We start from the raw sequence: 26192 nt of genomic DNA, 5'->3' as shown, positions 1-26192 counted from the left end.
TTTTTTGAAGTCAACTAGGCGTAGTACCCACCTTATGTGTACCAAATTTCAAGATTTATCAGGCATTAGAATGCCCTCGATTAACCTCAGGATGAATGTTCGAGCTTTTTTTTTTGACAACTGGCACGTCCTTAGGAAGTTCTTTCAAATTATTCTCCAACCACTTCATATCTATCTGACCACGTTGAAACTTGTTCGATACATTTCCCAAAAAATACCTCACAAAGGTCCTCTTTATCAGGAACAATCGTTGACCCTGTAATAATTGGCCTATCCATCGATAAATCGAGTTGTAAAGCTACGTCCTCGAGTGTGATTGTACGCTCACCACATGGAATATGAAAAGTGTGTGTCTTGGGCTTCCATCATTCTACAACACGTTGATGTAACACCCCTTACCCGTATCCAATGCTGGAACAGGGTACGAGGCAATACCGGACATAATTGTAAACACACATACAAATCCAAGCCATAAAATTTCATTCATTTTAAAAACATTCATACATATGAAAGATGTCCCTTAAACGGGCCTACGAGGCCCTAAACGTACTTTGAGAGTGGTTAGGGACTAGACCGGGTACTTTAGAAGGATTCGGGAAAACTTAGGAAAGTTTTCCAAGAAACAGGGTCATACACCCGTGTGCCCAGAACACATCTGTGTCCTCAGGCCGTGTAACTCTCTGACTATGATGTTAGCAAACAAAATTTAACCACACGGCCAAGCCACACACCCGTGTGCTAGGTCGTGTCTCTGCCCGTGTGGCTAACACTTAGGCTATTTTCCAAGCCTTTTTGTTACCATTAATCCCTCACATCTTTACACACATCAAAGTTATACATCATGACATCATTTTAATGATTTAGCATACTTCACTAAGGTGTATTCTTAACTTTAACATGCTATCGTTCACAAGTTTCACATACTCATATAATATCAAGTCTAGACACAATAATCCATATTCTTTAACCTTGTCAAGTGACCTTATTTAAACATTAAGCATTCATGTTCAATCATCATCGTCTTATTTCTATACCATACAATTACTTCATGGCTATAACCATTTTGATTGGTCATGAAGCATTTATCATACACATATGTCTTAACACCAATCATGCATGTCCTACAAGCATAAAAATATCATCGCATCGCAAGCATTAAAACTTATCATGGATAACTAGGCTTACAAGCCACAATCATTATAAGCCACATCTCATGGTTATATATAATGAATCAATATAAGCCAATAAATTTGGCTAATCATAACAACATCTATCATAAAAACTAAGTCCCTATACATGCCACTCACTTGAAGGTGCTTAATACACATATGTCAATACTCCAAAGGTGATGGCTTGATAGTATGATGCTGCCTCCGACAATCTCCAACCCCGAGGTAACCTGACAACACTAAAGAAATGAAAAGGAGGGAGTAAGCTTTACACTTAGTAAGTCCATATGAAAATAATAAGCAATATGCCAACATGTTTCTCAAGGTAATACAACCATAATTACACTTTTACTTATATTCTGGTCATGTTGTTTTCTCGAGTCATAGTTACTAAATTATTTATATCTGGAGCTACGGAACTCTAAATTAATATTTGCTAATTTTCCCTAAAACTACACTCGCATATCTTCTTACCATAAAAAATTCAGAATTTTTTATCAAGCCAATAAGTATATTTTATTCCTTAAAGTTACCCTTTTTTTGCTATCCGATAGTTCCAACCCCTCTTCACTAAAAATTAATTATCTCATAATACGGGATTGGGATGATGTTCTTGTCTATTTCTCTTGAAAATAGACTTATTAAGAATTCTAAGCATATAAATTATAACCCATAACTAGTATTGTAAAATTTTCAATGATTTTCTCAAATCAGAATAAGGGATTTCAAAATCGTTCTGACTCTGTTTCACACAAATTCAAATATCTCATAATATGAAATTCCTTTCCTTACACTGTTTCCTTTATAAGAAACTAGACTCGATTAGATTTAATTCCATATTTCATTCAATCTTTAACCCTCTTTCCACTATTTTTTGTGTATTTTCCAAGTTTTCTTTAACCCTTTGTTCACTATTTTTTGTGTATTTTCCAAGTTGGACTACTGCAGTTGTCCCAAAACTGTTTAACTCATGTCATGGTCTTCTAAAATATGCATTATTGTTTCAGACTACCCATCTTTTTACCATGAAGAAACGAAATTTTGTTTCCAGACCTGAAAATAGACTCGGACATAAATATCTCATTTAACCCTTAGCAAGTAATCCACACAGATTGAACAACCGAATCACCCTCAATCATCAATCATTAATAATTCAAGAAATCCCTTCATACTAATAACAAAATAAGTCAAACATACAGCCCTTTTATGATTCTTTCATAACACTAATCAAAATTCTCTATGAACTGGTTTTGTTTAACCAGACCATATGGTCTTTTGCTAATCCCAATAGAAATCAAAATTACCAGTAAATGAAACTCATTACACAATCTGGACTTGAGCTACCACAATCTACACGCTAGTAAATTTCAACCTTTTTTACAAAACCTAGAAAACGTTACATCAATATCACCTTATTTTCATAATCAGGCTAAAGATATAATCATAATAAACACTTTTAACTCTAACCCAAGAATATCCCATACAATGAACCATGTTCGATACATATTAACAACAGGAATGACCAGAGATTCAAGACATTTACCTTCAAGATATGAAGACATACAGAATTTCTGAAATCATAATCTAGATGAAATAAATAATAAAGATCTTAATGATCCCCCAGAGAAAAGAAATCTAGAAGAGGATACTACCTAGACTCACTGGAATCAAATGCAACAAAGTCCACATCCTGTTCATACATATGTATCGAGATAGAGTACCATCCAGAATAAACAGAATCATAGCTTCACGCACATTTCCTCATCAACTATTTTTGTCATCACAAATCCCATATTATTCTTTTCACTAAATAAGATCAGTTCTGAGGAGATTTCAATCATTACATTTTCTCGACCTCGTACCTGAGTAATTTGATTTACCAAACTAAATTTCTTGTGCAATACTCAAATAATCTTTTTGTCAACCTAATACTTTTCTAGCTCTGGCATACTTATCAACTCATTCTCAATCTCTAATCATATTTATAGTTATTCCTCCACTGAACTCTTTGGTTTCACACTTGTAAGTTTATTCAATGTAAATCTCACGAAATTCCATCATAAAACACTACTCTGATAAGGGAGTGAGGTCGTAGGGCCTCTAACTTGACTCTCATATACATATGCATATGACACAACTTTCATCATCATAGCGACACCATCACAATCATGTCATTCACTTCAGGAAAATTATCGTTCATATTTTTATTTCACAATTTTTCGATTATCTTATTCACTCAAGTTCCATTATGCACACATTCTATGAACTCTGGATAACTTTTCTCGTCACATTCACTTAATTAAACATATCAAGCACATCATATCATATGAGGGCCAACAAACATCGATGAATATACATTACAATCGAAACTTTGACTTCGCACATCATCATATGCATGCCATTACAATCAATAAATCTATCCGAAAAATTAAACGCATTTACTTAAGCTATACGAGCTTGACAATCATAATCATTCAAATAATTATACATGAACATTCGTTCTACTTGTATTTTTAGTAAGTTATCTAAACACATGCGTACACTCGAACAAATCAATTATATACACCATGGGATTGTCAATCAACCATAGATAAGCTCATTATGCCATTTACACATTCTATTTCATGTTTCTCATATCACAAATATGTATATATACATTTCATGAATTCTTATTTGTACCTTTCTGAGTTTCAACTCATTATAACTGCACTTTATTTGAATACCTTCGTATCTTTATCTACGTGATCAGGTGTAGCTCAGTTGGAGAGTACCTTGTCTACACAAGATAATTCTCATTCACTTCGGAAGACACCACACTATCACGAATCTGTGGCATGTATAGCTAGACTCTTACACGTGCTAGGTTAGTCTGAGAACCGACTAAACTATAGCTCTAATACCACTAAATGTAACACCCCTTTCACGTATCTAAGGCTGGAATATGGTACGAGGCATTACCGGACATAATTTTAAACATACAATCAAATCCGAGCCATAAAATTTCATTCTTTTTAAAAAATTCATACATATGCAAGATGTCCCTTAAACAGGCCTACGAGGCCCTAAACATACTTTAAGAGTAGTTAGGGACTAGACCGGGTACTTTTAAAGGATTCGGGAAAACTTAGGAAAATTTTCCAAGAAATAGGGTCACACGCCTGTGTTCTCAGGCTGTGTAACTCTCGGATTATGACATCAGCAAACAAAATTTAACCACACGGTCAAGCCACACACCCGTGTGCTAGGCCGTGTCTCTGCCCGTGTGGCTAACACTTAGGTTATTTTCCAAGCCTTTTTTTACCATTAATCCCTCACATCTTTACACACATCAAAGTTATACATCATGGCATCATTTTAATGATTTAGCATACTTCACTAAGGTGTATTCTTAACTTTAACATGCTATCGTTCACAAGTTTCACATACTCATATAATCTCAAGTCTAGGCACAATAATCCATATTCATTAACCTTGTCAAGTGACCTTATTTAAACATTAAGCATTCATGTTCAATCATCATCGTCTTATTTCTATACCATACAATTATTTCATGGCTATAACCATTTTGATTAGTCATGAAGCATTTATCATACACACATGTCTTAACACCAATCATGCATGTCCCACAAGCATAAAAACATCATCACATCACAAGCATTAGAACTTATCATGGATAACTAGGCTTACAAGCCACAATCATTATAAGCCACATCTCATGGCAAAATACAATGAATCAATATAAGCCAATACATTTGGCTAATCATAACAACATCTATCATAAAAACTATGTCCCTATACATGCCACTCACTTGAAGGTGCTTAATACACATATGTCAATACTCCAAAGGTGATGGCTTGATAGTATGATGCTGCCTCCGACAATCTCCAACCCCGAGGTAACCTGACAATACTAAAGAAATGAAAAGGATAGAGTAAGCTTTACGCTTAGTAAGTTCATATGAAAATAATAAGTAATATGCCAACATGCTTCTAAAGGTAATACAACCATAATTACACTTTTACTTATATTCTGGTCATGTTGTTTTCTCGAGTCATAGTTACTAAATTATTTATATCTGGAGCTACAGAACTCCAAATTAAAATTTTCTAATTTTCCCCAAAATAGACTCACATATCTTCTTACCATAAAATTTTTAGAATTTTTGGTCTAGCCAATAAGTACAATTTGTTCCTTAAAGCTACCCCTTTTTGCTGTCCAACAGTTCTGACCCCTCTTCACTAAAAATTAATTATCTCATAATACGGGACTCAGAAGATGTTCCCGTCTATTTCCCTTGAAAATAGACTCATTAAAAATTCTAAGCATATAAATTATAACCCATAACTAGTTTTTTACAATTTTCAATGATTTTCTCAATCAGAACAGGGGATTTCGAAATCATTCTGACTCTGTTTCACACAAATTCAAATATCTCATAATATGAAATTCTTTTGCTTAGACTGTTTCCTTTATAAGAAACTAGACTCAATTAGCTTTAATTCCATATTTCATTCAATCTTTAACCCTCTTTCCACTATTTTTGGTGTATTTTCCAAGTTGTCTTTAACCCTTATTCCACTATTTTTTGTGCATTTTCCAAGTTGGACTACTGCAGTTGTCCCAAAACTGTTTAGTGTAAAATAATGGTAAAACAATTTTAAACATGATGGTAAAAATACATATTGGTACATCATAAGCATAGAACTATAATCAGAAGGTCATCAATATTTCATTCTCATAGGCATAGCTTACTTATTTGTATCCTTACCAAAGATGCATCATTTCATGATCGTAATAGTATTTGAACTTCGAGTACATACCTATAACTTTTCAACATGCTCATATACTTACCTTCTCTCTTTCATCATAAGCTTTGAGCAACCCGTTGAACCACTTGGAATACTACAAGATATTCAATAGGCCTCAAACATAGGGTAAGATACCGATGCCATGTCCCGGACATGGTCTTACATTGCCTCACACATCAAGGTCGATGCCATGTCCCAGACATGGTCTTACACTGACTCTCATATATCGAGGCTGATGCCATGTTCTAGACATGGTCTTACACTGGCTCTCATCTGTCGGTGTTGATGCCATGTCCCAGACATGGTCTTACACTAGCTTTCATATCTTGAGGCCGATGCCATGTCCTAGACATGGTCTTACACTGACTCTCATAATGTGGCCGATGCATGTCCCAGACATGTCTTACGCTACCACACATGTCACCCAAATGTTATGGCATGAATATCCAATCTATTCTCAAAGTTCAGCCGGGAGTTTAACACATTAAGTCATCATACATTTCTCATAGCCACATTCAAACATTTCATTCAAAATTAACCTCAGTACATAATAACGATAAAGTTGTAATATTTACGCACAACTTACTCGTTTCAAGGGAATATCATATTCCATCAAATTTCTAATGCATTCAATCATCACATAAATGTTATTAACATTTGGCATCACTTTTTCATATACAATATCATCAACATAAAATTCAATACAATCATAGCAAGATAGATTTCAAGTGTATCAATAATAACATGGATATCGTACTTATTTAATCACATGAACTTACCTCGAATGCAATTTTGGCTAATTATGCCATTTTAGTCTATAACCTCGTACTTTCCGATTTAAGCCCGAATCTCGATTCCTTGATCTAAAATGATAAAATTCACTACTTTAATCATTACATTAACCAATACATTCCATAATTTATACTTTGGAAAAACGACCATTTTGCCCCTAGACTTTCACAAAAATTACAATTTTACCCCTATGCTCGTAAATCGATTTTTATCGAATTTCTTCATTAATCAAGCCTAGCCGAATTTATTTTAGGCTTATAGTAGCCCACAATTTCATTCATTTCACACACTTATCACCTTTTTATCAACCTTTACAAAAAGGCCCATTTAGGTGTTTTTCATGAAAATCCTTTCACAAAAGTTATTTATTACACAACCATAACTTATTTTCTTCCATAAAAATTTAGCAAACAACATAAATATTCACATGGAAAAACTTTAGACTTTCAACCATTTTGCAAAATAATCTTACCATTAGCTAGATTAAGCTAAAATCATCAAAAATGATCATCAAAATCACTTACTTGCAAGGGAACTAAGTGGCTGAAAATTTAAGCTCTCAAAACCCCCATGTTTGCTGCCATTTTTGGTGGAAGAAGAAGAAGAAATGAAAAAGATGACAACTTTTTCTTTATTTTATTTTATTACCGAAACAAGTCACCTAATACCACCAAATGTTGACTTTTCAAATTTTCTTGTCCCTATGGTCATCCATCACTTCCCAAATGGCCTATTTGCACTTTAAAGACCTCCAATTTTGGTTCTCTAGCTATTTAACACATTTGGGTAGTAAAACAAAACTTTTTCCCTTTATGCGATTTAGTCCTTTTTCGCAATTAAGATCACAAACGCTAAAATTAATTCACCAAAATTTTCATGCACTCATATAATCATGCTATAACACAGAAAATAATATTAAAATAATTTTTTGACCTCAAATTTGTGGTTTCAAAATTACTATTTCGACTAAGCCCTATTTTGGGATGTTACAGTTGATGAGTGTAGGATCGAGTTTGTAACCCCCGAGCATATGAGACGCATGCAAGAATCTCGCATCTTGCAAGTAAACACGAATTTCGATGTCTAAGCTCTTTGACAAATTATGTATGAACCCCTCCAAAACACGATCATCCTCCTATTTATATTGACAAAATAAAATATTTTAAAAATTAAAAAAATTTAAAGTTAACTTAATCGAAAATAACAAATTTTAAAATTTCTCCTTACCATTATCGCTTGAGCAGCAGAAATGTGTTTGTCGTCGAAACAAATCAGAGAGCTTGTCATTCGTGAAAATTTAATCGAAATGAATATACAAAATAATTAAATAAAATTGTAGTGTTTTTAAACAACTGTATAGGAAAATTTCAAACAAAAGTTGAGAAAATTGAGAGAATTGAAGGAGTTGAGAGAATTGAGAGTTTAAAGAGAATAGAGAATTGAATTTGAGTGAAAAGAATGAAAAATGGTCTAGTATTTATAAGAAAAAAATATTTACAGTTGGCCCTTTAAAAAATCTAACCGTTGCCAACATTTAAAAAGTCGTTGGCTCGCTTTCCTGCCAACTGTACAGAAAGCACTCCCAACTAGATGCGTTTTCACATTCTCTTTCCAAAAATGGTCTATTTCTCTAATTTTCAAAATAAATGGCCTAAAAAGACAATTTAAAAAAAAGCATCACATATGGGTAATTTAGCCAAAATCAAGTCAGATCGAATTTGGTAAAAAAAAAAAAAAACCAACCACATTGGCCCGCACTGTTGTGGTTGCCATCCCCAAGAAATAGAAAGACCGTGAAAACAGCAATGTAGGAATGTTCCTGGATTTCAGGATTTCCCAAAGAAACTGAAATAAAATAACACACAGTAATACTCTCAATCTTTGTCGCTTCATTTTTGTGCGTTTCTAATAAAAGCATTGGCTCCCTTTCGTCTTCTCATTTCGCGTTTCAGAAGGATAAATAGAAATAGAAACACCAACACTCGTATGATCAACTACCCTCAAATGAAATGGCAAAAAATCATCATCCTCAATGGAAGAATAACAATTGCACCAAATTTGTATTGCTTGTCACCTTTGCCTGCCTTGTGGGATTGGCTTGCATTTTAAATCTCGCTTCTTCTTTTTCTTTCTACTCGTCTTATCTTAGCTTCACCTCCAATTGGGTGTCTCACAAACCTCCTTTCTTTGTCGTTCCAAGAGCTGGAGAAGACCCCAAAATTTCTACCAAGGTTTTGTTCCCTTTTAATTTACTCCAATATCCCACTTTTTAACCGTTAACACTTTCCCAAATGTATTTGTAGGTAGGAGAGGGACGTAGTTCTCAGCGATTCATATCAGCAACATTTGCGGACATACCAGCACCTGATTTGCCATGGGAACAAATGCCATCAGCACCGGTTGTACGACTTGATGGATCATCAATACAGATTAACAATCTTTTTTATGTTCTTTCAGGATATGGCACCCTCGACTATGTAAAGATTATTTCTTTTAATTGTTTGGTTTTTTTTCATCTTTGAAGGTTTAAGCATTGTCTTGAATGTTTTTGGGTGTCATGCAGGTGCACTCTCATGTAGATGTGTATAATTTCACAGATAATACATGGTTTGCGAGGTTTGATGCACCGAAATACATGGCGAATTCACATTTAGGAGTGGCCAGTGATGGGAGATACATATATGTGGTGTCAGGTCAGTATGGCCCCCAATGTAGAGGCCCCACTTCTGCAACTTATGTTCTTGATACTCAAACAAGGCAATGGCATGACTTTCCTCCTTTACCTGTCCCTAGGCAAGTCACTCCTCGTTCGTATTTACATGGACTACACCATACTTTATGATTTTCCATAACACTGCAGCTTTCAACAATTGAAAATTTCAGGTACGCTCCTGCAACTCAGTTGTGGAGAGGCCGACTCCATGTGATGGGGGGCAGCAAAGAAAACCGCCATACACCTGGATTGGAGCATTGGAGTATAGCTGTAAAAGATGGCAATGCATTGGAGAAAAACTGGCGGTCCGAGATCCAGATTCCTCGTGGAGGACCACACAGGTCTCGCTACTGCTCTTTCAGAGACATTCTTTCAAGATTCCCTTCCCTTCCCCTCCCCTCTCAACCGCCCTTTTTAACATGATCTAATCATGCAACCCAACGTTTTAACAGAGCTTGTGTTGTGGACAATGATCGGCTGTTCGTAATCGGTGGTCAAGAGGGAGATTTTATGGCAAAACCTGGATCTCCTATCTTCAAATGTTCTCGCAGGAATGAGGTATGTTACAGCTAGTTAATGGAGATTTTATGGTATGTTTTTCTATGTTTGATATTCCATTTTCTGGGCTTTTCTTAACCTATATTCATCATCTTTAGGTGGTGTACGGTGATGTTTACATGCTCGAAGGTGAAATGAAGAAATGGAAAGTCTTATCTCCAATGCCAAAACCAAACTCCCATATAGAATGTTCTTGGGTGATTGTCAACAACTCAATCATAATTACAGGCGGTACAACAGAAAAGCATCCAGTGAACAAGAGGATGATACTTGTTGGGGAGGTTTTTCAGTTTCATTTAGACTCACTGGTATGTGCTTTCTCATACTAAAACATTCCTAGTTCGAATTTCAATAGTTCAAATTTCAATATCTACAATCACTTGCGGTCCAGAATTACAACAAATATCATGCAAACCAACTTAAACAGGGTATATAAATTTGGCAATTGCAGACTTGGTCAGTGATTGGAAAGCTTCCTTACAGGTTGAAGACTACCCTAGCTGCTTTCTGGGATGGATATTTGTATTTTACATCAGGGCAACGAGATAGAGGACCAGATAATCCACAGCCGATGAAGGTCGTTGGAGAGATGTATAGAGCCAAAATTAACGTCTGATTAAATCTTTTCCTATTCAATTTTGATTTATAGCAGTTTATTAACAGAAAAAATGTTAGCATCGTTTATTCATATGTACATTACATAAAGACTACTACTCAAACACAAGATTGTAGCTAGCCACTTGAAGGGCATAAGAGAAAGAAAATTATATGCAAGAAGGAAGACGCAAACGAAGAGTTTATGCATCTTGAAGAACCACTCATTAAAGGCACATCACGGCATCCAATATCTCGGAATAGAAGAACAAGCATGATTCGTTCTCTTAAAGCCTATTAGATCCACCATCAAACTTCCCCTATTCCATATAGTTCCTAAGAGGTTGCAGATTTTTAAATCTACCTGCAAGAATATGAAGAAAAAAGGCACCATGTAGAACATTAAGTCAGAAAGTCAGTGTAAATGTCTGTGCAATGATAATAAAGTATTCAGCAAGTATTTGGCCAATCACCATTTTTGACAGATTTTCCTAGTTTCTCTACCATCAAGATGATATATTCTCAAAATACCCCAGTTTGGTTAAAGTAGAGTCAATTCGTAGTTGCTAAGGATTTCTAAGGGCTGGCAGAATCATGAAATGCTAATTAGCCATATGGTAATTGCAAGTTCCTTGAACTGACCTGATATATACTCTCCTATTGACAGGGGAAATTATCCAAGTAGCGCAAAGAACTTCCACTATTTTGCCTAGTTAAAACCAAGACTGGTAATACTGCAGACTGTTCATTGAAATATACATGAAAATGAGTAACAAATATCAAGTTGACAGTACAAATACAAGAGAGGAGAGTGGGTGAGAGAAAATACCTTTTATTTCAACAGGGGGGCATAAGGTGCAGGGCATGGAGACACAGTGTGATCAGGTAACTGGTCAATCAGATCCACTGTTGCCTGCAAACATGCATGGAGAATTTTCTTTTCCAACCTAACAAGCTGAGTGGCAACTCGTTTCTTGGGATTCAAGTTTGGATCTAACAACTAATGTAACAAAAACATGTTTGTTAAAACTCACTTCACCATAAGTTGAGATCTAATCATCAACTTGGTCAAGAGAACCAACATTACCAATGACTCATCTTCATTCAGTGTAGTAGGGTAGCCAGCCAAGCGTCTCTTGAAATAATCAGCAAGCTGGTCTAGCACCGCTCGTTCCATACATGAGCTCACCTATTATGGAAAGTACATTTCACCAGAATTTTAGAAGGAAAAGAAAGGGGGGGGGGGGAGAGAGAAAAGAAAGAGTTCCACTTAGTTTGACTAAATGATTTTTGGAACTTTAATTGCCTATCAAAGGCACAGCTAGAATCATGGTTATACAAAACATGAGCTACCTGACTCACATTTTGGTCATCTAAGTGAATAAGTTAGGATATCAACTTGTGTAGAACTCTCACAAATCATTTATTGCAAACTTGCAATTAGGATTTAGTCATGCAGTGAATAAATTAGGCAATTAACAATTTGCAATAAATGAACTCACCGGGCAGACTGGACCTTGAGAAGAAAGGACAGATTGCATCTCAGAAGGATCTGAAACATAGCCTAATCGCAAATATGGAAGCATATCCGAGACAGCTTCTTTTTCCTTCCCTGCATAAACCTGCAGCATGTACAAAATAAAGACCAGGAGGACAATATCTTACAATAAGCGAACTTACATCGTGTTTGAGTTCATACAGGAAAAGCTTGTACAGATAGTTTTCCATTTCTTTGAACAACCAGTCTCTTGTCTTGATATTGAGGATCCTCAGTATTCAACGCTGCCTGAACAGAGTAAATAAAACTCTGAACATGGATGACTAACAAAAACACAAAATCTCAATCTCATTGATACCATCATCTTATAAGTCTTGTACTGAATCCTACGCATTGTTTTAATAAGTCCTTATCTCAAAATATATAAGATATTTAAGCATGCAAGACATTTATTCATTAAACAGATAAAACGGATGACAAAGAAATCCATGAAATTGCAATAAGAGTTGGAAAATCCAGATTTTACCTCAACAACCAGGCGATCATAAGGATTATCATCATCAACAAAACCATAGTTTATAAGCAGTTTCGAATTAGGCTGTGGTCCACACCTAAGAAAAGAAGAATGTACTAATATCAAATTTTGTTTTGGTATATACAAATGAAGCAATAATATAAAAGGCAAAGGTTTCAATGCTTGAGCATGACCGAAATAGAAATCAATGTTAGGAACAATAATAAGACATATTTATACCAGACAACAATAGGTTCCCCAGCCTTATATGGGCGATCAACCACTAGTTCAACAGCACCAGCAACAGCACTTAACATTGCCTTGCAATTGCTCCTGTAAGCTAGCAATGGGGGTCCAAGAGGAACTAATGCAAATCTCCGAGCCAAAGGTACTTTCTGAGTACAAACAAGTTTCAGTTTATCACTCAAACATAACGTTTCAAAATTTCCAGTAAATGAGAACAAGAAAAGAGGGTTTCAGTCTATGCAATGCTATCAACAAGGTTTAGCAAACAAGTTTCTAAATTTTATAAATCACAAACAATAACAGAAGTTGCCATCTGGTGAGTCCTCAAGAGTCGACGATATACTTTTTGGAAATTAGGGAAAAACGGCAAAAGGTTATCATCTAAAGAGAATTTACCTGTAAATGCACCACACAAGACTGAACAGCAACAAAGGCTTGTTTGAAAATCTCAAATGGAAAGGCCTCAGTAGGTATATCATAGGGATATTGCTACAATGCAAAGAAATAAAGAAAAATTTTGCGGTCACACTCTAAACTCTTAAGTTTTGAAAAGGAAAAAGAAAAAAGATGAAAGACAATACCTGAAAGAGAGACCCAGCCATAAACCAAACAGTATCAAGCTCATTATACTCTCTCTTTATTCCTTCAGCCCTTTCAACAATTTCAGCCTAACTTGCAAACAATAGAACTCGGTCATGAAATTGAAGGAACTATAAAACAGTAAATCAGATATTGAAAAATAACAAGGGTAAGGGGATAAAAAGACAATGTGTTTTTGCAGCTACCTTAGTGGGGCTACCCGTTAGGTAAGCCAATTCATCATCTGACCATAGAAGTGGAGATTCCACAGCCAGCTGGCCCCTTCCACGTTGGCGATCAAGCTCTCTAATATATGGATACCAGAATGATTTCTTTCCTTGCTTCTTCTCATACATTAAGTACAAAGCTAAGCATGCCAATTCTGACAACTTGTTTGTTGTCAAAAGTTCCGCTGTATAAATTAGAAAAGGTCAGGGTAATTACACAACTAAATTAAGTGCAAAAAAGACAAAAAAAATTCTGAACATAGATGCTCCATTAAGTGCTGCAAAGAAATGGAATCCTACTCTACATTGCTTATCTCCTCCTCTAATCAGTCAACATTTACCACAACGCTATAGAAGTGTAGGTGGACAAACAAATCTCTACAATATCTAGATTTGCAAGTTAGAAATATACACGGCAGACTAGGAACAAAAATGCAGAGAAACAGCTGTAACTACGGTCTAAACTACTATTTAAGTCCGTAATACCCTTTGCCAATTCGAAGAAAATTACCAAGATATTTCATGTATACACAAAAACTCCTCATATAAATCAAGTTTCGGGTATTGAAAGGAATATCCATTGCTATATGAAATCTTCAACATCTTATATAATGCACCTTACCAACAGTCTCGTTTCCCAGCACTCTCTCAAGCGTTACAACCAATGAATTCGGCACCGAAAAAGCCTCGTCACCCGCCTACATAACCAAGAACAAAGAACCCAAAAAAAAAATGGCAATTTTGACAGGATCCCAGAACAGAATACGCCAAACAGAACCAAATAATTTAAGCCATTTTAATTACCCGAAGATCCTCACAGGCAGCGACGTAATGTATAGGTCTATGCTTCTCATCATAAGAAGGCCTCTCTTTGAGAACAACTTTACAGGGTGGCAAGCCATTTTTGTGCATCCAAGATTTCAAGTCCCCAAATTCAGCATCTTTCTTGCTGCTAACTTCTTTTCCGGAACCAGTCACAAGGGTATCAGAAGTTGAGGCCAGACAAAGATTGTTCCTTTTTCTAGAAAAGAATCTGGGGTTAGGGTTCTTGGAGGATGGAAGTGAAAGGTGAGGCAAAGCAGACAAATTGAATTTGTTATGCAAACAAGTGAGCTCCATTAAGGAAGCTGCTTGAAAGAAACTGGAGAAGCGAGAAGAAGGCTGAGGTTTGTAACTTTTCTTGAAGATATTATTTTTGGGGAAGGGAAGGGATAAGAGAAGAAGAGTGGGGTCTCGACTGGGGTATACTTGGATTGTATTGGCTTAGGGGCAAACAAAAATCAGGGTGTTTTTATGTGAATTACGAAGAAACTGTGGTATTTTGATCTTGATTTCTACCGATTTCTTAGAGTTGAAAGTTGGTAGCCTCTTTATGCATTTCCTAAGCATGATATTTCCTTTAAACCTATTTTTTCTCTAAATTATTGTAGAATTACTGTAACAACAATGTCAAACTTGTCGATATATTTCTTTTTTATATATGGTTAAGCATCTTTTATTTCCTGTTAGTTTTGAGAATTTGAATTAATCCTTCTTATGATCTTAGTTTACAGCAAGTAGCATACACTATAATTATTTAACCACAAGCATCAACTCAAATCACAAATGCTAATTAGATTTTCGTGAGAAAACTTTTTATCAATAATAAAGCCTCAAGCGTGTTTGTATGAACTGTTGGAATTACTTCAACTTTGGAGACCCTACTCTTTGTAGGTGATTTCTAGTATTCAAACCATTTTCACATCAACAGAGCTGCCTCTTCCTCAGGTTCCTTGTTTTTGTTCTTGTTCTGTTCTTTCCCACTAGCATGAAATTTGTAATTCACTTACTATGAAAATGCTTCATCCTCAGCCTCAGCCTCCGTGAATCGGGAGGTTGTTCAAACTGTTCCATTGCTACACTTAACTATCTAAACTAGTCTCAACTTCAATTATTAGAAAAATGAGAAAAATACAGCAAGGGCAAGAAGTAGTTATATGGAAATCAATTGAATCTATTCAAGTAATGTGCAAAAGCTAGTCTTCCATCACTCTGTTCAATAATATCTCTTGCAAGAGCAAACACATCCCATAGATTAAGTGAACAAAACTACTTCAGAAAATTTGCCACCTCTTTTAACAACTCAGAGCCATTTGAACATATATTGGTATGTCTAGCATCTTTCTAGTTGTCATTTACCGCTCTCAAATATTAAACCTCTGAGGAACACTGTCAAAGTCATCAAAGTCGAACCTTTGTCGCTCTCTCCCAGCCTGGACACAGAAAGGTATTGTATAGTTACAAATCAATGGTTCTTAAACATATTAACTAAAACAATTTGATGAATGGAAATGGCAGGCTCACTTTTCCTAGATACAATGGATCACATGAAATGAGTTCATCCATGGCAGTCAGCTTCTTTGAGAGGGTCATCAACCTGTAATGGAACACCAGAAAAAAGGGGGAGAAAATCATTTGATAAAGCTTTGTTTATAATTGAAAGTGCCAAACAAATAATCACCAGTGCCCACTAAATATCTATATGATCAATAACATTATGCGTTGCAACTCTTTCTAATGAACCATTGCTCACCCACTCTGGATTTTTGTTATTGTTAGGACATTTTGTTAATTCCCTGAGTAGGTATCACTTGAATCAAGAACTCAAATCCTATCAGGATTTTTGTATTGTAGATTGTTATAAATTATACTAAATGCCAATCTTGAAAAAGTACTATTTCTAAACAAGTATGTTCATAGGCAATAGAAAATTATCTATTCAAGCAAAACAAGATAGCAGTGTCTATTCTATAGAGTGTACCTTAGGATCGATAAGTCAATATGCTCTATCATTTCACAGGTCTTATATAGTTCAGGATCCTCTAGGAATCTAACCATCCCATCCTTCTGGTTGATTGTTGCATATATCTCACCATCTTGGATCTGAAGTTTGACATGAACATGTCAACAGTGGAAATATGAAACAGATGATATGAAGCTTTACCCTTAATTAACTAAAACAGAAGATCCAACATTACCATTTGAAGGACATGCATTTCTGCCTCCTTGGGGCTATTCAGTTGCACCGTGTTAGCTATGTCCTGAAGTGAGAGCGTTAAATATGTCTGGGTCAACCTCTGGATGTTTCGCTTGTATATAGATGATACAACCTGCTTCACCAAACCTAGATTGTTGTCCTGGTAAAAGCACAAAACTTCTTTCAGAGCATCAAATAAATAAAGCACAGGAGTATGCATAAATTATTTGATACAGCACTTACACTTCCAAATTTCTCCATGTTTGCCTGTACATAAGTCTCTAAGTCTGCAATTTTCCCATTGTTATAACTATTTGCCAGTTCCATATATGACTACCCAAGGAACAAAAGAAAAATGTTAATCAGTAAACTCAACAAAAGATAACTATTGAAGTAGAGGGATATTTCTTTTTATATATGTACAAAACATTCAACATCATTAGTCTGAGAATTGAAATGTACCAGACATAAGCTCTTCAAGTTTCTCTGAGCAACTCCTGAAGCATACTTGGGGAGACTGGTAGAAAGCTGTAACCAAGGGAATGGAAGAATCTAAGGAAATTTCACCATTAAGAGATGAAGAGCAAAAGACCAAGTTGCAAATGTATATGTGGTCTAAATGGTCAAACGATTCACTTTTTCAAGCCACAGCCTCCAAATTGGGAACTAATCTGTCCATACCTTCTTTTTTCATTTTTAAAGGATTCGTCCATACATTCTAAATACATAAAACAATGTCAAATAAATAACATACCTGTCCATGGTGAATAAGAGAGACCAATATATATTTTTTGTAAGCCTCAACAGCTATAGCGTTGATGGTCGACATTGGAGCAGTCACAACCTAGACAATTACCATAAAGCACATAAAAATAGGATAATTTGTTCTAGTAGCTGGCAAGAAGTGAATAAAAGAGCTGTAAAGAAAGTGCATACATTGTGTAGAAGCTCCAATGCTTTCCGAAAACACTTTTGTCCAATGCATATCATTCCCCTGACGCCATGTCAAACCAGAAACCTATCAGTGATTCCCCTCAATGATGCTAAATTAGTGGAACAAGCAAATCAAGGAGAATAATGTCAAATTTAAGATTGGAGAGGAGTAAATCATTATTTCAAGGATATATCTTTCACTTTCAGTAGGTAACAACATTTTGCTGCTTGGTTCTTGTAAAAAATGAATTCATAATGAAAAAGGAAAAAGTTAGATGTAACATGTGGCTATTGAAGGAAGCAAATTTCCTTAAGAGATTAAATGTGTTAAAGGAAAGGATAAGAGCTCCTAATAACTAAGCATCTGAATACACAAAGATTAAATGTAAAATCTGAGATGCAAATTGGACAGTTTTAGAAGCAATGGACCTATAACAGACAAAGATTAAATGTGAAATTCAGATGCAAATGGAATAGTTTGAAGCAACTGACCCATAGTAGCAATAGAGATAAAGGTCCCTTGGCTGATCAACCTCAAAAATATCTTCCTCCAGAATGGAAAGACCGGTTTTGTAACACTTCGCTAACAAACAAAGTAAAAGAAACTCAGGATGTAAAGTAGTCAAATGTTCAGTCGAAGACTGAAGCTTCCGAACAGCAGTCAGCATCGGAGCCACGCCACGCAAGGGTTCCTCAAGAGACAGAACTTGGTCCTTGAACCTCTTACAAACAGATATAACTGCCAAGCACATTAAAATCAACAAGAACATATCAAGTATCAATAACTGACAAGCAAAAACTTTGCCAATCTCGATAACAATCTGATCCAAAGTAAGAGTAACATACACTTATCAGGAGCCAAGCGTATTTGCTCAGCAACACATGAACTGATAAATCTGGCAATGATTAACACAAATGAACTAGCTGATTCTGTTGTAACTGGACCAGCAGTGCAAGCCTCTCTGTTGAATCATTAATAAGATTCATAAATATTACTTTTCCTCCTAAATACAAGCAAACCCCATGCGAAATCACAAAGATTTAGTAAGTTTACACAAAACCCAGATTTTATATTCAGCAAAAACTCTAGACATCAACAAAAATACTCAAGATTCAATGTTCAATTAAACATCAAATTCTAGACAATGCTCAGATCATCTTTTTAAGGGGAAAACAGAAAGAAATCTTCACGAAATTCGACATCGAAAATTTGATTATTTTGAAGACCCAATTTGAAAAGGAACTCACAGGAAATAGAGGTAACCCAGAGAGTGTTTGGAAGGGTCGAGTTGGTCGAGAAAAGGCAACAACCGAGTGGACTCGGCATGGAGGGACTCATCAGCTTGTTTAAGCACATTTTGTAGGGATAAAACATCGGAGGCGGTGCTTGATAGCCCCCGGATTTGAGTCAGTAAACCTTCCACTGAATTCATCCTTGTCTCGCGGCCGAGATAGATGATCCAATCAAAAACCAAAACTGCATTATCCAGCTGCCGGACTTAGTGTATTTAAACCTTTTTTGCCCTTTTGGTCTAAAAGGTCTAGCAGCTATATATAAACTTCATTTGCATTTGGTTAAACCCAATTTAATTCATCATCGTAGGGCTTCTTTTAATGGAATCAAATCTAATATTTAAGGATTTTTATTTTAATAATTTAACTAATTTTTTTATAACTATACAATTTTAAAATACTATCGAAAAATACTCAAATCGAGTTTAGATTATTTTTAGTTCAATTTAAATATAAAAATTATACTTAGATTTTTTCAAAATGGATTGAAAAGTTAAACTATTTGATCTTGATTTCGTATATATTCTTGTCGGCCAAATATTACACATACAAAAATATATGTAATATGATAAAATCATCCCTATGAAGGGCTGTTTCTAATTATAATGCCAATCATCAATTATTATTTTATCCAAAAATAATTTTAATAATTTTTTTAAAAAAACTAAATAAGATTAAGAAAAAGTAATTAAGCTCTTCTGCAAAGAAAGCACCTAATTAGTTCTTTTTAATATCAGCTTTTGTCATTTACCATTCATTAACTTTTGATTAGTCAACGGTTGTGATGTTAACATGATGATTCATGTCAATAATGGCTTTAAATCTATATCAACCCTTTTAGTAATTCAACTAATTTTTTATTATATTTTTATAACTATGCAGTTTTAAATTTCTTTCGAAAAATATTTATATTAAATTAGAAGTTTATATTCGAGTTTAGATTTAGTTAAATTTAAATATAAAAGTTTGTATTCAAGTCTTTTAAATCCAAATATGCTTCACTTCCTACTTCCTTCTTCTCTTCAATCATAGTTGTTTACATTTTATTATTCTCGAATGTCGTTTTCTTCTTCAGAAATAGATTGAAAAGTCGAAGTATTTATCTCGATTTCACTTGCATTCTTGTTGGCCAAAAATTACACATGTAAATATATGTATCATGATCATCCCTACGAGTGTCAATCACTAAATATTACTTTTATCCAAATAAATAATTAATAGATTTTTTTATAAACTAAATAAATCGAATAAAATTATCCTGACTTAAGAAAAAGGAATTAAGTTCTTATAAAGAATGCACCTAATTAAGCCCTTTTAGTAACAATTTTTGTCATTAACCATTACCTTTTTTATATGGTCATTAACTTTTACTAAGTCAACCGATGTTAACATGACGATTCATGTCAATAACAGTTGTTAACAAAAATAAAATTTAAAAAAAATTCAAATCTAGAAAGAATTTGGACAAATAAACATTCAAATTTATTTAAATCTAGATATCATTTTGTTAAGGCTCGTTTTAAATGTAGTTTTTAAATTATAAAAATTTTAAAATAAATTAAAAATAGTGGGTATCATTGAATTAAATATAATTGGAGCCTCTTAATTACACTCTTTAATTATCAAGAAAAATGTGAGAATTGCAGTAATTACACGAATAATCACAAATAATCACACTAAAATCTAATTACTTTATAGCTATTTAAATGTATCCGCACTTGATTTAAATTTAAGAAATTATTTTATATAATAACAATAGTATTTTTATTTTGTAGCATATATTCTATTTTTAAAATATAATTATATATTATTTTATTATTACAGTCTAAATATTCTAAAAATTTTATTTGCTTAAGATAATTTTCCACAGTTTGACCTACTAAATATTCAACTAAATTAAATAGTATTTATTATTTATCATTTATACTTGACCAAATACCAAAATGATAACAATGAATATATGTTTAATATTATAGAGGAATGCCCAACAAATATCAAATGCTAAAGTAATTAGATAAACTTGCATAAGATGTTTATTTTTCTTGTTAAATTTATTGGTAACCATAATGCGAATACTCTTTTGGAATAACATATTTCATAAGATAATTTGATTTGTTTAGATTTTTTTCGGTATTATTGATAATTTTTATAAAAGTTAATATTCTTTTCTCTTTTTTTTAGAATTCAAAACTACATAGTTGTGTAATTACAATTTATACTACAAAACATGAAAAAGAGAATTTCAATATAATTATACTTTGTTAACCAAACACGTCTAGAAAATTAGAATTACTTGTACTTACAAGGGAGTGTAATTCCTATCAAGTTGATTATTTTTTCATCCTTTTACTCTGTAGTGTTCAAACACATCCTAAAAGTCAAAAATACTTAAATCTAACGTTTTAAGGGGCATTTAATTCACAAAATCTTATATCATAAATGAAAATAAAAAATTGAGGAACTACATTTGGATTTCGAATTGTTATACATTAGTAATCACTGACCGAATTCCAGATAGGATCTGGGTCACCTACCAGCGACCCGCTAGATGGATGAATTTGAGGCGAACAACGAAAGGATAGCAAAGGGGTTTGCGATCTCTGTTCGAATGTACCCAAATAGCTCGCAATATGGAGACAGCGTACTCTAGCAAGCGACCCAGAATGGAACACGTGTCCAGCATGCCCGAGGTCTACTCAGAGGGTTAGTCTTAAGAATAGTAGAGTGAAGTCATGAACAATAGGGCCATGTCATGAACAATGATAATATGTATAAATATTCGAATGTTCCCATTAATATGATATAAGACAAAATTACTTAACAATTGGTGCGATGAGCATGGACAAACTTCCAATTGTTAGATTTTTCAGTTTTTCCAGTTTTCTTCAATTTGGAAGTTGAAGATGGTCTATCCAAATGAGAACTTTCTTTTCTATTTTTCGTCAGGATAGGCTGGAGTATCAGACTCACATAGCCAACCTAATGAGCAGACTTGTTTGTAGGATAGTTCATTGATAGGCCAGAAAACTTCAGCAACGTAGCTTATCAAAGAGTTTCTAGTTCGTTGGACCTCAACGTGCCCATTGGTCAAGGGTTACCACTTCCCCTAAACTAGGAAACACCTCAGTAGCAGTTCTTCACTCTTTAAGATCAGATGAGGCTGATGAAAGAGCAAATGGTTGCACAGAATACAGGGATGGAGCAACAGCAAGCTCTCCAGCGGGAGTTATTAAAGTAAAATGACAAGGTCAAAAGAAAGGTACAATTTGATAACTCTGATTTTCATGACCATCTGACCATACAGGAGGAAGCTCCAAGTTCGTAGGCAAGGAAGTGGGAAGACAAGATGGATGCATTACGACGGGACGTGAGGGCATTGAATCTTGAAAATTGAGACATGGATTGACTTTTCTACTCCAACAACCCTTTGGCCCCAGAATTGGCTACAGTGAGTTTACAACATGGTTTTAAGGTTTTGAGGGACATGTTTGAAGGTAGGAGGGACCTGTGAGTCCACCTGATGCAATATAACGATTATATGAATGTGTTGGGAGCTTTGAACTCAGTGAAGGCAAAGCTTTTTTTACGACACTCAAAGGGAGTGTAAAGGACCAATACTTATCCCTTCTCTAAGGTTCCATTTGAAGTTTTCCTTAGTTGGGTCAGATGTTCTTGGGAAGATTCAGAGCTCACAAGGAAATAATAAGTACTTATATGAGATTGATGTCTGTAAAATAGAGATAAGGTAAGTCACTCCACGATTATGTGAAGCGGTTTCATACAACAACTCTCAACACAAAGAACCTTAAAGACCAATGGACCATCAACGCTTTTTTTATGAGGCTGCAGAATGAGCATATGCAGTACTCATTCACTGATAATAGGCCCCAAAGCCTAGCAGACTTGTATAAGCGAGCTCATAAGTTTGTAGAAGTAAAAGAGATTAATAGAGCAATGCGCAACATGTTTTGGAGAAATGACCAATAGTATAGAGAAATAGAATGAGCTCGTGGTAGGAAAAGATTGCAAGCATCGAGAAATTCTCCTAGTACCACTTAGGAATCTCCACCCAGGCAAACCAAAAGGTATGTCCCACAAGGAAAATTTGAAACCTACACACCATTGAATGCTACTCGTACATATATTTTGAATCAGGAAAAGAGCTCAGGCATATTACCCCTTCCATCCCTATGAGGCGCAGTGAGAGGAAATTGAGCTCGACAGATAGATGTGCTTTCTATAATGATGTAGAGCATTAAAAAGGGGAATGTATTACTTTGAAGGATAGTATCGAAAAGGAAATCAGAGACAGTGAAATCACCGAGTATGTAGATCAGACTACTCCTTAGTAGGCACAAGATTTGAGCGATGACCCCAAAGGCAAATAAAAGGTTAAAGGTATTATACACTGAGATGGAATGTTTATTACCTCAAAAAATACTACAAAAACTCTTAAGTTTTAATAAAAGCATCATTTTGTTATTATATTCGTATCATGATGTGCCTTCAAATAGTTAGCGAGAGTTAAAAGCTCCCACTTGTAATTTCAAGGCTCGCTGATTTCATATTGCGGCCTCCAAATAGTTACCAATAGTTAAAAGCTCACAGTTGTAATTTCAAGGCTCATTAATTTCATATCGCGACCTCCAAACAAAGGTTTAGCGATAGTTAAAAGCTCTCAACTATAATTTCAAGGCTCGCTGATTTCATATCGCGGCCTCTAGATAGTTAGCTAGAGTTAAAACCTCACAGTTGTAATTTCAAAGCTTGTTGATTTCATATTGTGACCTCCAAACAGTTAACGAGAGTTAAAAGCTCTCAACTATAATTTCAAGGCTTGCTGATTTCATATCGTGGCCTCCAAACAGTTAGTGAGAGTTAAAAGCTCTCAGCTATAATTTCAAGGCTCACTGATTTCATATCGCAACCTTCAAACAGTTAGCAAAAGTTAAAAGCTTCTAGTTGTAACTTCAAGGCTCGCTAATTTCATATTGTGACCTCCAAACAGTTAGCGAAAGCTAAATGCTCCTAGCTGTAATTTCAAGACTCGTTGATTTCATATCGAGCCTCTAAACAGTTAGCAATAGTTAAAAGCTCTCGGTTGTAATTCCAACACTTGCTGATTTCATGTTGAAATCTCTAAACTACTAATGATAGTTAAAAGCTCCCAACTGTAATTGCAAAGCTCGCTGATTTCATATCGTGGCCTCCAAACAGTTAGCGAGAATTAAAAGCTCCCACCTGTAATTTTAAGGCTTGTTGATTCCATATCGCAGCCTCCAAACGGCTCACGGATTTATATTCCCAACTAATTATTTTAGAGAATATGTTTAATTTTAGAACAACTTGTGGATTTATATTTCCAGTTGATGATTTTGGAAAATTCGTTTAAGTTTAGAATAGCTCTCAGATTTATATTCTTAGTTGATTATTTTAGAAAATATGCTTAAGTTCAAAACAGCTTGTGGATTTATATTCCCAACTAATAATTTCTTGAAAATTTGTTGAAGTTCATAACAGCTTGCAGATTTATATTCCCAACTAATTATTTTAAAAAATATGCTTAAGTTCAAAACAACTCGTAGATTTATATTCCTAACTGATTATTTTGGAAAATTTGCTTAAGTTTAAAACAGCTCGCAGACTCACAACTGATTATTTTCAGAAATTTGTTTACGTTAAATCTTTGATGATAGCGATGTAGTCATATGATAAATATGATAAATTTGTAGAAACTATAATGTTATAACAATAATTAATAAAGGCAAATTTCATCTAAAATCAAACTCCATTTCATAGAAAAAGAGTATACGAAACACTAAGTAGCTAAAGAACATTGTCTTCCTCTTCTCCCCTATCAGCGGCTTGATCTACATGGCTATTATCAACAAGAGGGGTGCTAGTCTTAGCTGGGTTTTCGTCTACGTAAAATTCTCTTGAGCTTTTCCAGCTTGACGCGAACTTGTCTCATGTAGCACCCGAAGGAAAGCACACATCAAACCCCAGTTTATCCATATCCACATCACAGAGAGCATTAAAATCAACTCTGCGAACATCAAAAGTTCCACCCACAACTTGAGCATGCAATAATATATTCATTTTCAATTGAGAAATGGAGTTGTACATGTTCTGAATTGTCTCATAACTTTTTTAAGGCCTCATATTGTTTTTGCTCCGACCTTGTCATTTCAGAGTGGCACTTTTTAATGATCCTATCCACTGTAGCCATATGCTCCGTGGCAAATTTTTCATTTCAACTTGCATGGCCTCTTTACTATCTCTCTCAACGGCCACCTCGCATGATAGCTCATTGATCTTAACCTCAGTAGCCCCCAAACGCTCTGCGAGGTCCCCATTCTACTTGCTGATGACTTTATTTTCCTCCATCATTTTGAGGTACAACTCATAAACTCTTTTCAGTTCTACTTTAGTTTCTGCGAGCTCACTTTGGCACACCTCACCAAGATCTAACCCAACCATATTACCTTAAACAAGCAAAAACTGTAGAAGTAAAGTGAAACTTGACACTGAGGGTTTTTGTGTACTGTTTGATGATTCTGTGATATGCATATCCTTCATCGTAACTTCTGGTAAAGAAGTCTTCCATTTTTGGGCCATATTAGCAAAATCATAATGATACTCTTGTGTGTCTAGATGACTACACCATGAAAATGAATATATGTTTACCTTTAAATGATGTTTCTTTAGTAACAGGCAAAAATGGAGAAATGTAAGGACCAGCATGAGGATCCTCCTCAACAGTAATCGACAAGATGAAAAGGGTCACTGATTGTGAGCTCGCCAAGGGAGAAACTAGGGTGTCAATTACTGTAGCTATGGGACCAATAGGGTCCATTCTTCTTTTACGATGCTACTCTAAATGCCGATTATTTCTCTCTTCCTCATTGGTAAAAACAATATTCATAGCCCTCGCGGTTGTCTTGTATTTTTTGCGTACATTCCTTATCAAATATTGAATGTTAATAGCCTCGTTTATTTCGTAAGATATGTTATTAGTCTTTGTTGAATCATTTTCGGAGCTACGGTCGATGCTTGCATCAGCAATGACTCTAAGATCAGTGGAGGTGGTTAATAAGTTAATATTCTGCCTATCATTTTCCCTTCGCAAAGAACCAGCGAAGGTTCATAGGTGAGGACTCCACTACAAGAAAATAGGGCTTTAGCGGCGTTTTTAGTGGTGTTTTATGAAAAACGCCACAAAAATCATACATGAGCGGCGTTTTTAGCAAA

General features: G+C 34.9%; 3 protein-coding genes across 4 annotated transcripts; 1 reads left to right on the top strand and 2 right to left on the bottom strand.

Annotated features, from left to right (window-relative positions):
• Window positions 1-8442: 8442 nt before the first annotated feature.
• LOC108459250 (kelch repeat-containing protein At3g27220-like) lies at window positions 8443-10428 on the top strand. Its single transcript, XM_017758595.2, has 6 exons — window positions 8443-9001; window positions 9074-9247; window positions 9334-9563; window positions 9654-9824; window positions 9936-10041; window positions 10140-10428. The coding sequence occupies exons 1-6, from the start codon at window positions 8780-8782 to the stop codon at window positions 10368-10370; spliced, it is 1134 nt and encodes a 377-aa protein (XP_017614084.2). The 5' UTR covers window positions 8443-8779; the 3' UTR covers window positions 10371-10428.
• Window positions 10429-10664: 236 nt separating this feature from the next.
• LOC108460409 (uncharacterized) lies at window positions 10665-15091 on the bottom strand. 2 transcript variants are annotated; one of them, XR_001867531.2, is made up of 13 exons: window positions 14504-15089; window positions 14322-14397; window positions 13679-13884; window positions 13475-13561; window positions 13290-13382; window positions 12888-13042; window positions 12660-12744; window positions 12335-12421; window positions 12138-12257; window positions 11723-11824; window positions 11465-11635; window positions 11278-11376; window positions 10665-10999 (listed from the first exon to the last, which is right to left on the bottom strand). XR_001867531.2 is itself a non-coding variant. In XM_017759895.2 (12 exons), exons 1-11 carry the CDS (start codon window positions 14816-14818, stop codon window positions 11468-11470), a joined length of 1494 nt encoding a protein of 497 aa, XP_017615384.1. In that variant the 5' UTR covers window positions 14819-15091; the 3' UTR covers window positions 10665-10999; window positions 11465-11467. The 2 variants fall into 2 exon arrangements, 1 of the variants encoding a protein (XP_017615384.1); XM_017759895.2 differs by lacking the exon at window positions 11278-11376 and having other exon boundaries at window positions 14504-15091.
• Window positions 15092-15671: 580 nt separating this feature from the next.
• LOC108460410 (COP9 signalosome complex subunit 3) lies at window positions 15672-19264 on the bottom strand. Its single transcript, XM_017759896.2, has 11 exons — window positions 18897-19264; window positions 18495-18610; window positions 18141-18387; window positions 17652-17709; window positions 17470-17559; window positions 17178-17243; window positions 16959-17048; window positions 16717-16875; window positions 16500-16621; window positions 16043-16115; window positions 15672-15951 (listed from the first exon to the last, which is right to left on the bottom strand). The coding sequence occupies exons 1-11, from the start codon at window positions 19079-19081 to the stop codon at window positions 15883-15885; spliced, it is 1275 nt and encodes a 424-aa protein (XP_017615385.1). The 5' UTR covers window positions 19082-19264; the 3' UTR covers window positions 15672-15882.
• Window positions 19265-26192: the final 6928 nt, after the last annotated feature.

The sequence above is a fragment of the Gossypium arboreum genome, chromosome 4 (genome assembly GCF_025698485.1).
Source record: "Gossypium arboreum isolate Shixiya-1 chromosome 4, ASM2569848v2, whole genome shotgun sequence".
In the NCBI taxonomy this organism is placed as follows: domain Eukaryota; kingdom Viridiplantae; phylum Streptophyta; class Magnoliopsida; order Malvales; family Malvaceae; genus Gossypium; species Gossypium arboreum.
The sequence above is the reverse complement of the archived record's forward strand: the minus strand, read 5'-3'. Positions and strand labels throughout refer to the sequence as shown.

Bases quoted from the DNA above. Each gene is read 5' to 3' on its own strand.
- LOC108460410 (XM_017759896.2), bottom strand. From the start codon at position 19,081: ATGAATTCAGTGGAAGGTTTACTGACTCAAATCCGGGGGCTATCAAGC. The intron at 17,244-17,469 runs GTATGTTATTTA...CCTTGGTTACAG, and splicing joins CTCTTATTCACCATGGACAG to CTTTCTACCAGTCTCCCCAA. The intron at 16,622-16,716 runs GTAATGTTGGAT...GTCAAACTTCAG, and splicing joins AAATGCATGTCCTTCAAATG to ATCCAAGATGGTGAGATATA.
- LOC108459250 (XM_017758595.2), top strand. From the start codon at position 8,780: ATGGCAAAAAATCATCATCCTCAATGGAAGAATAACAATTGCACCAAA. The intron at 9,248-9,333 runs GTAAAGATTATT...GGTGTCATGCAG, and splicing joins GATATGGCACCCTCGACTAT to GTGCACTCTCATGTAGATGT. The intron at 9,564-9,653 runs GCAAGTCACTCC...TGAAAATTTCAG, and splicing joins CCTCCTTTACCTGTCCCTAG to GTACGCTCCTGCAACTCAGT.
- LOC108460409 (XM_017759895.2), bottom strand. From the start codon at position 14,818: ATGGAGCTCACTTGTTTGCATAACAAATTCAATTTGTCTGCTTTGCCT. The intron at 12,258-12,334 runs GTATGAACTCAA...TACATGCTGCAG, and splicing joins TATCTGTACAAGCTTTTCCT to GTTTATGCAGGGAAGGAAAA. The intron at 11,636-11,722 runs GTAATGTTGGTT...TTGTTACATTAG, and splicing joins TGAATGAAGATGAGTCATTG to TTGTTAGATCCAAACTTGAA.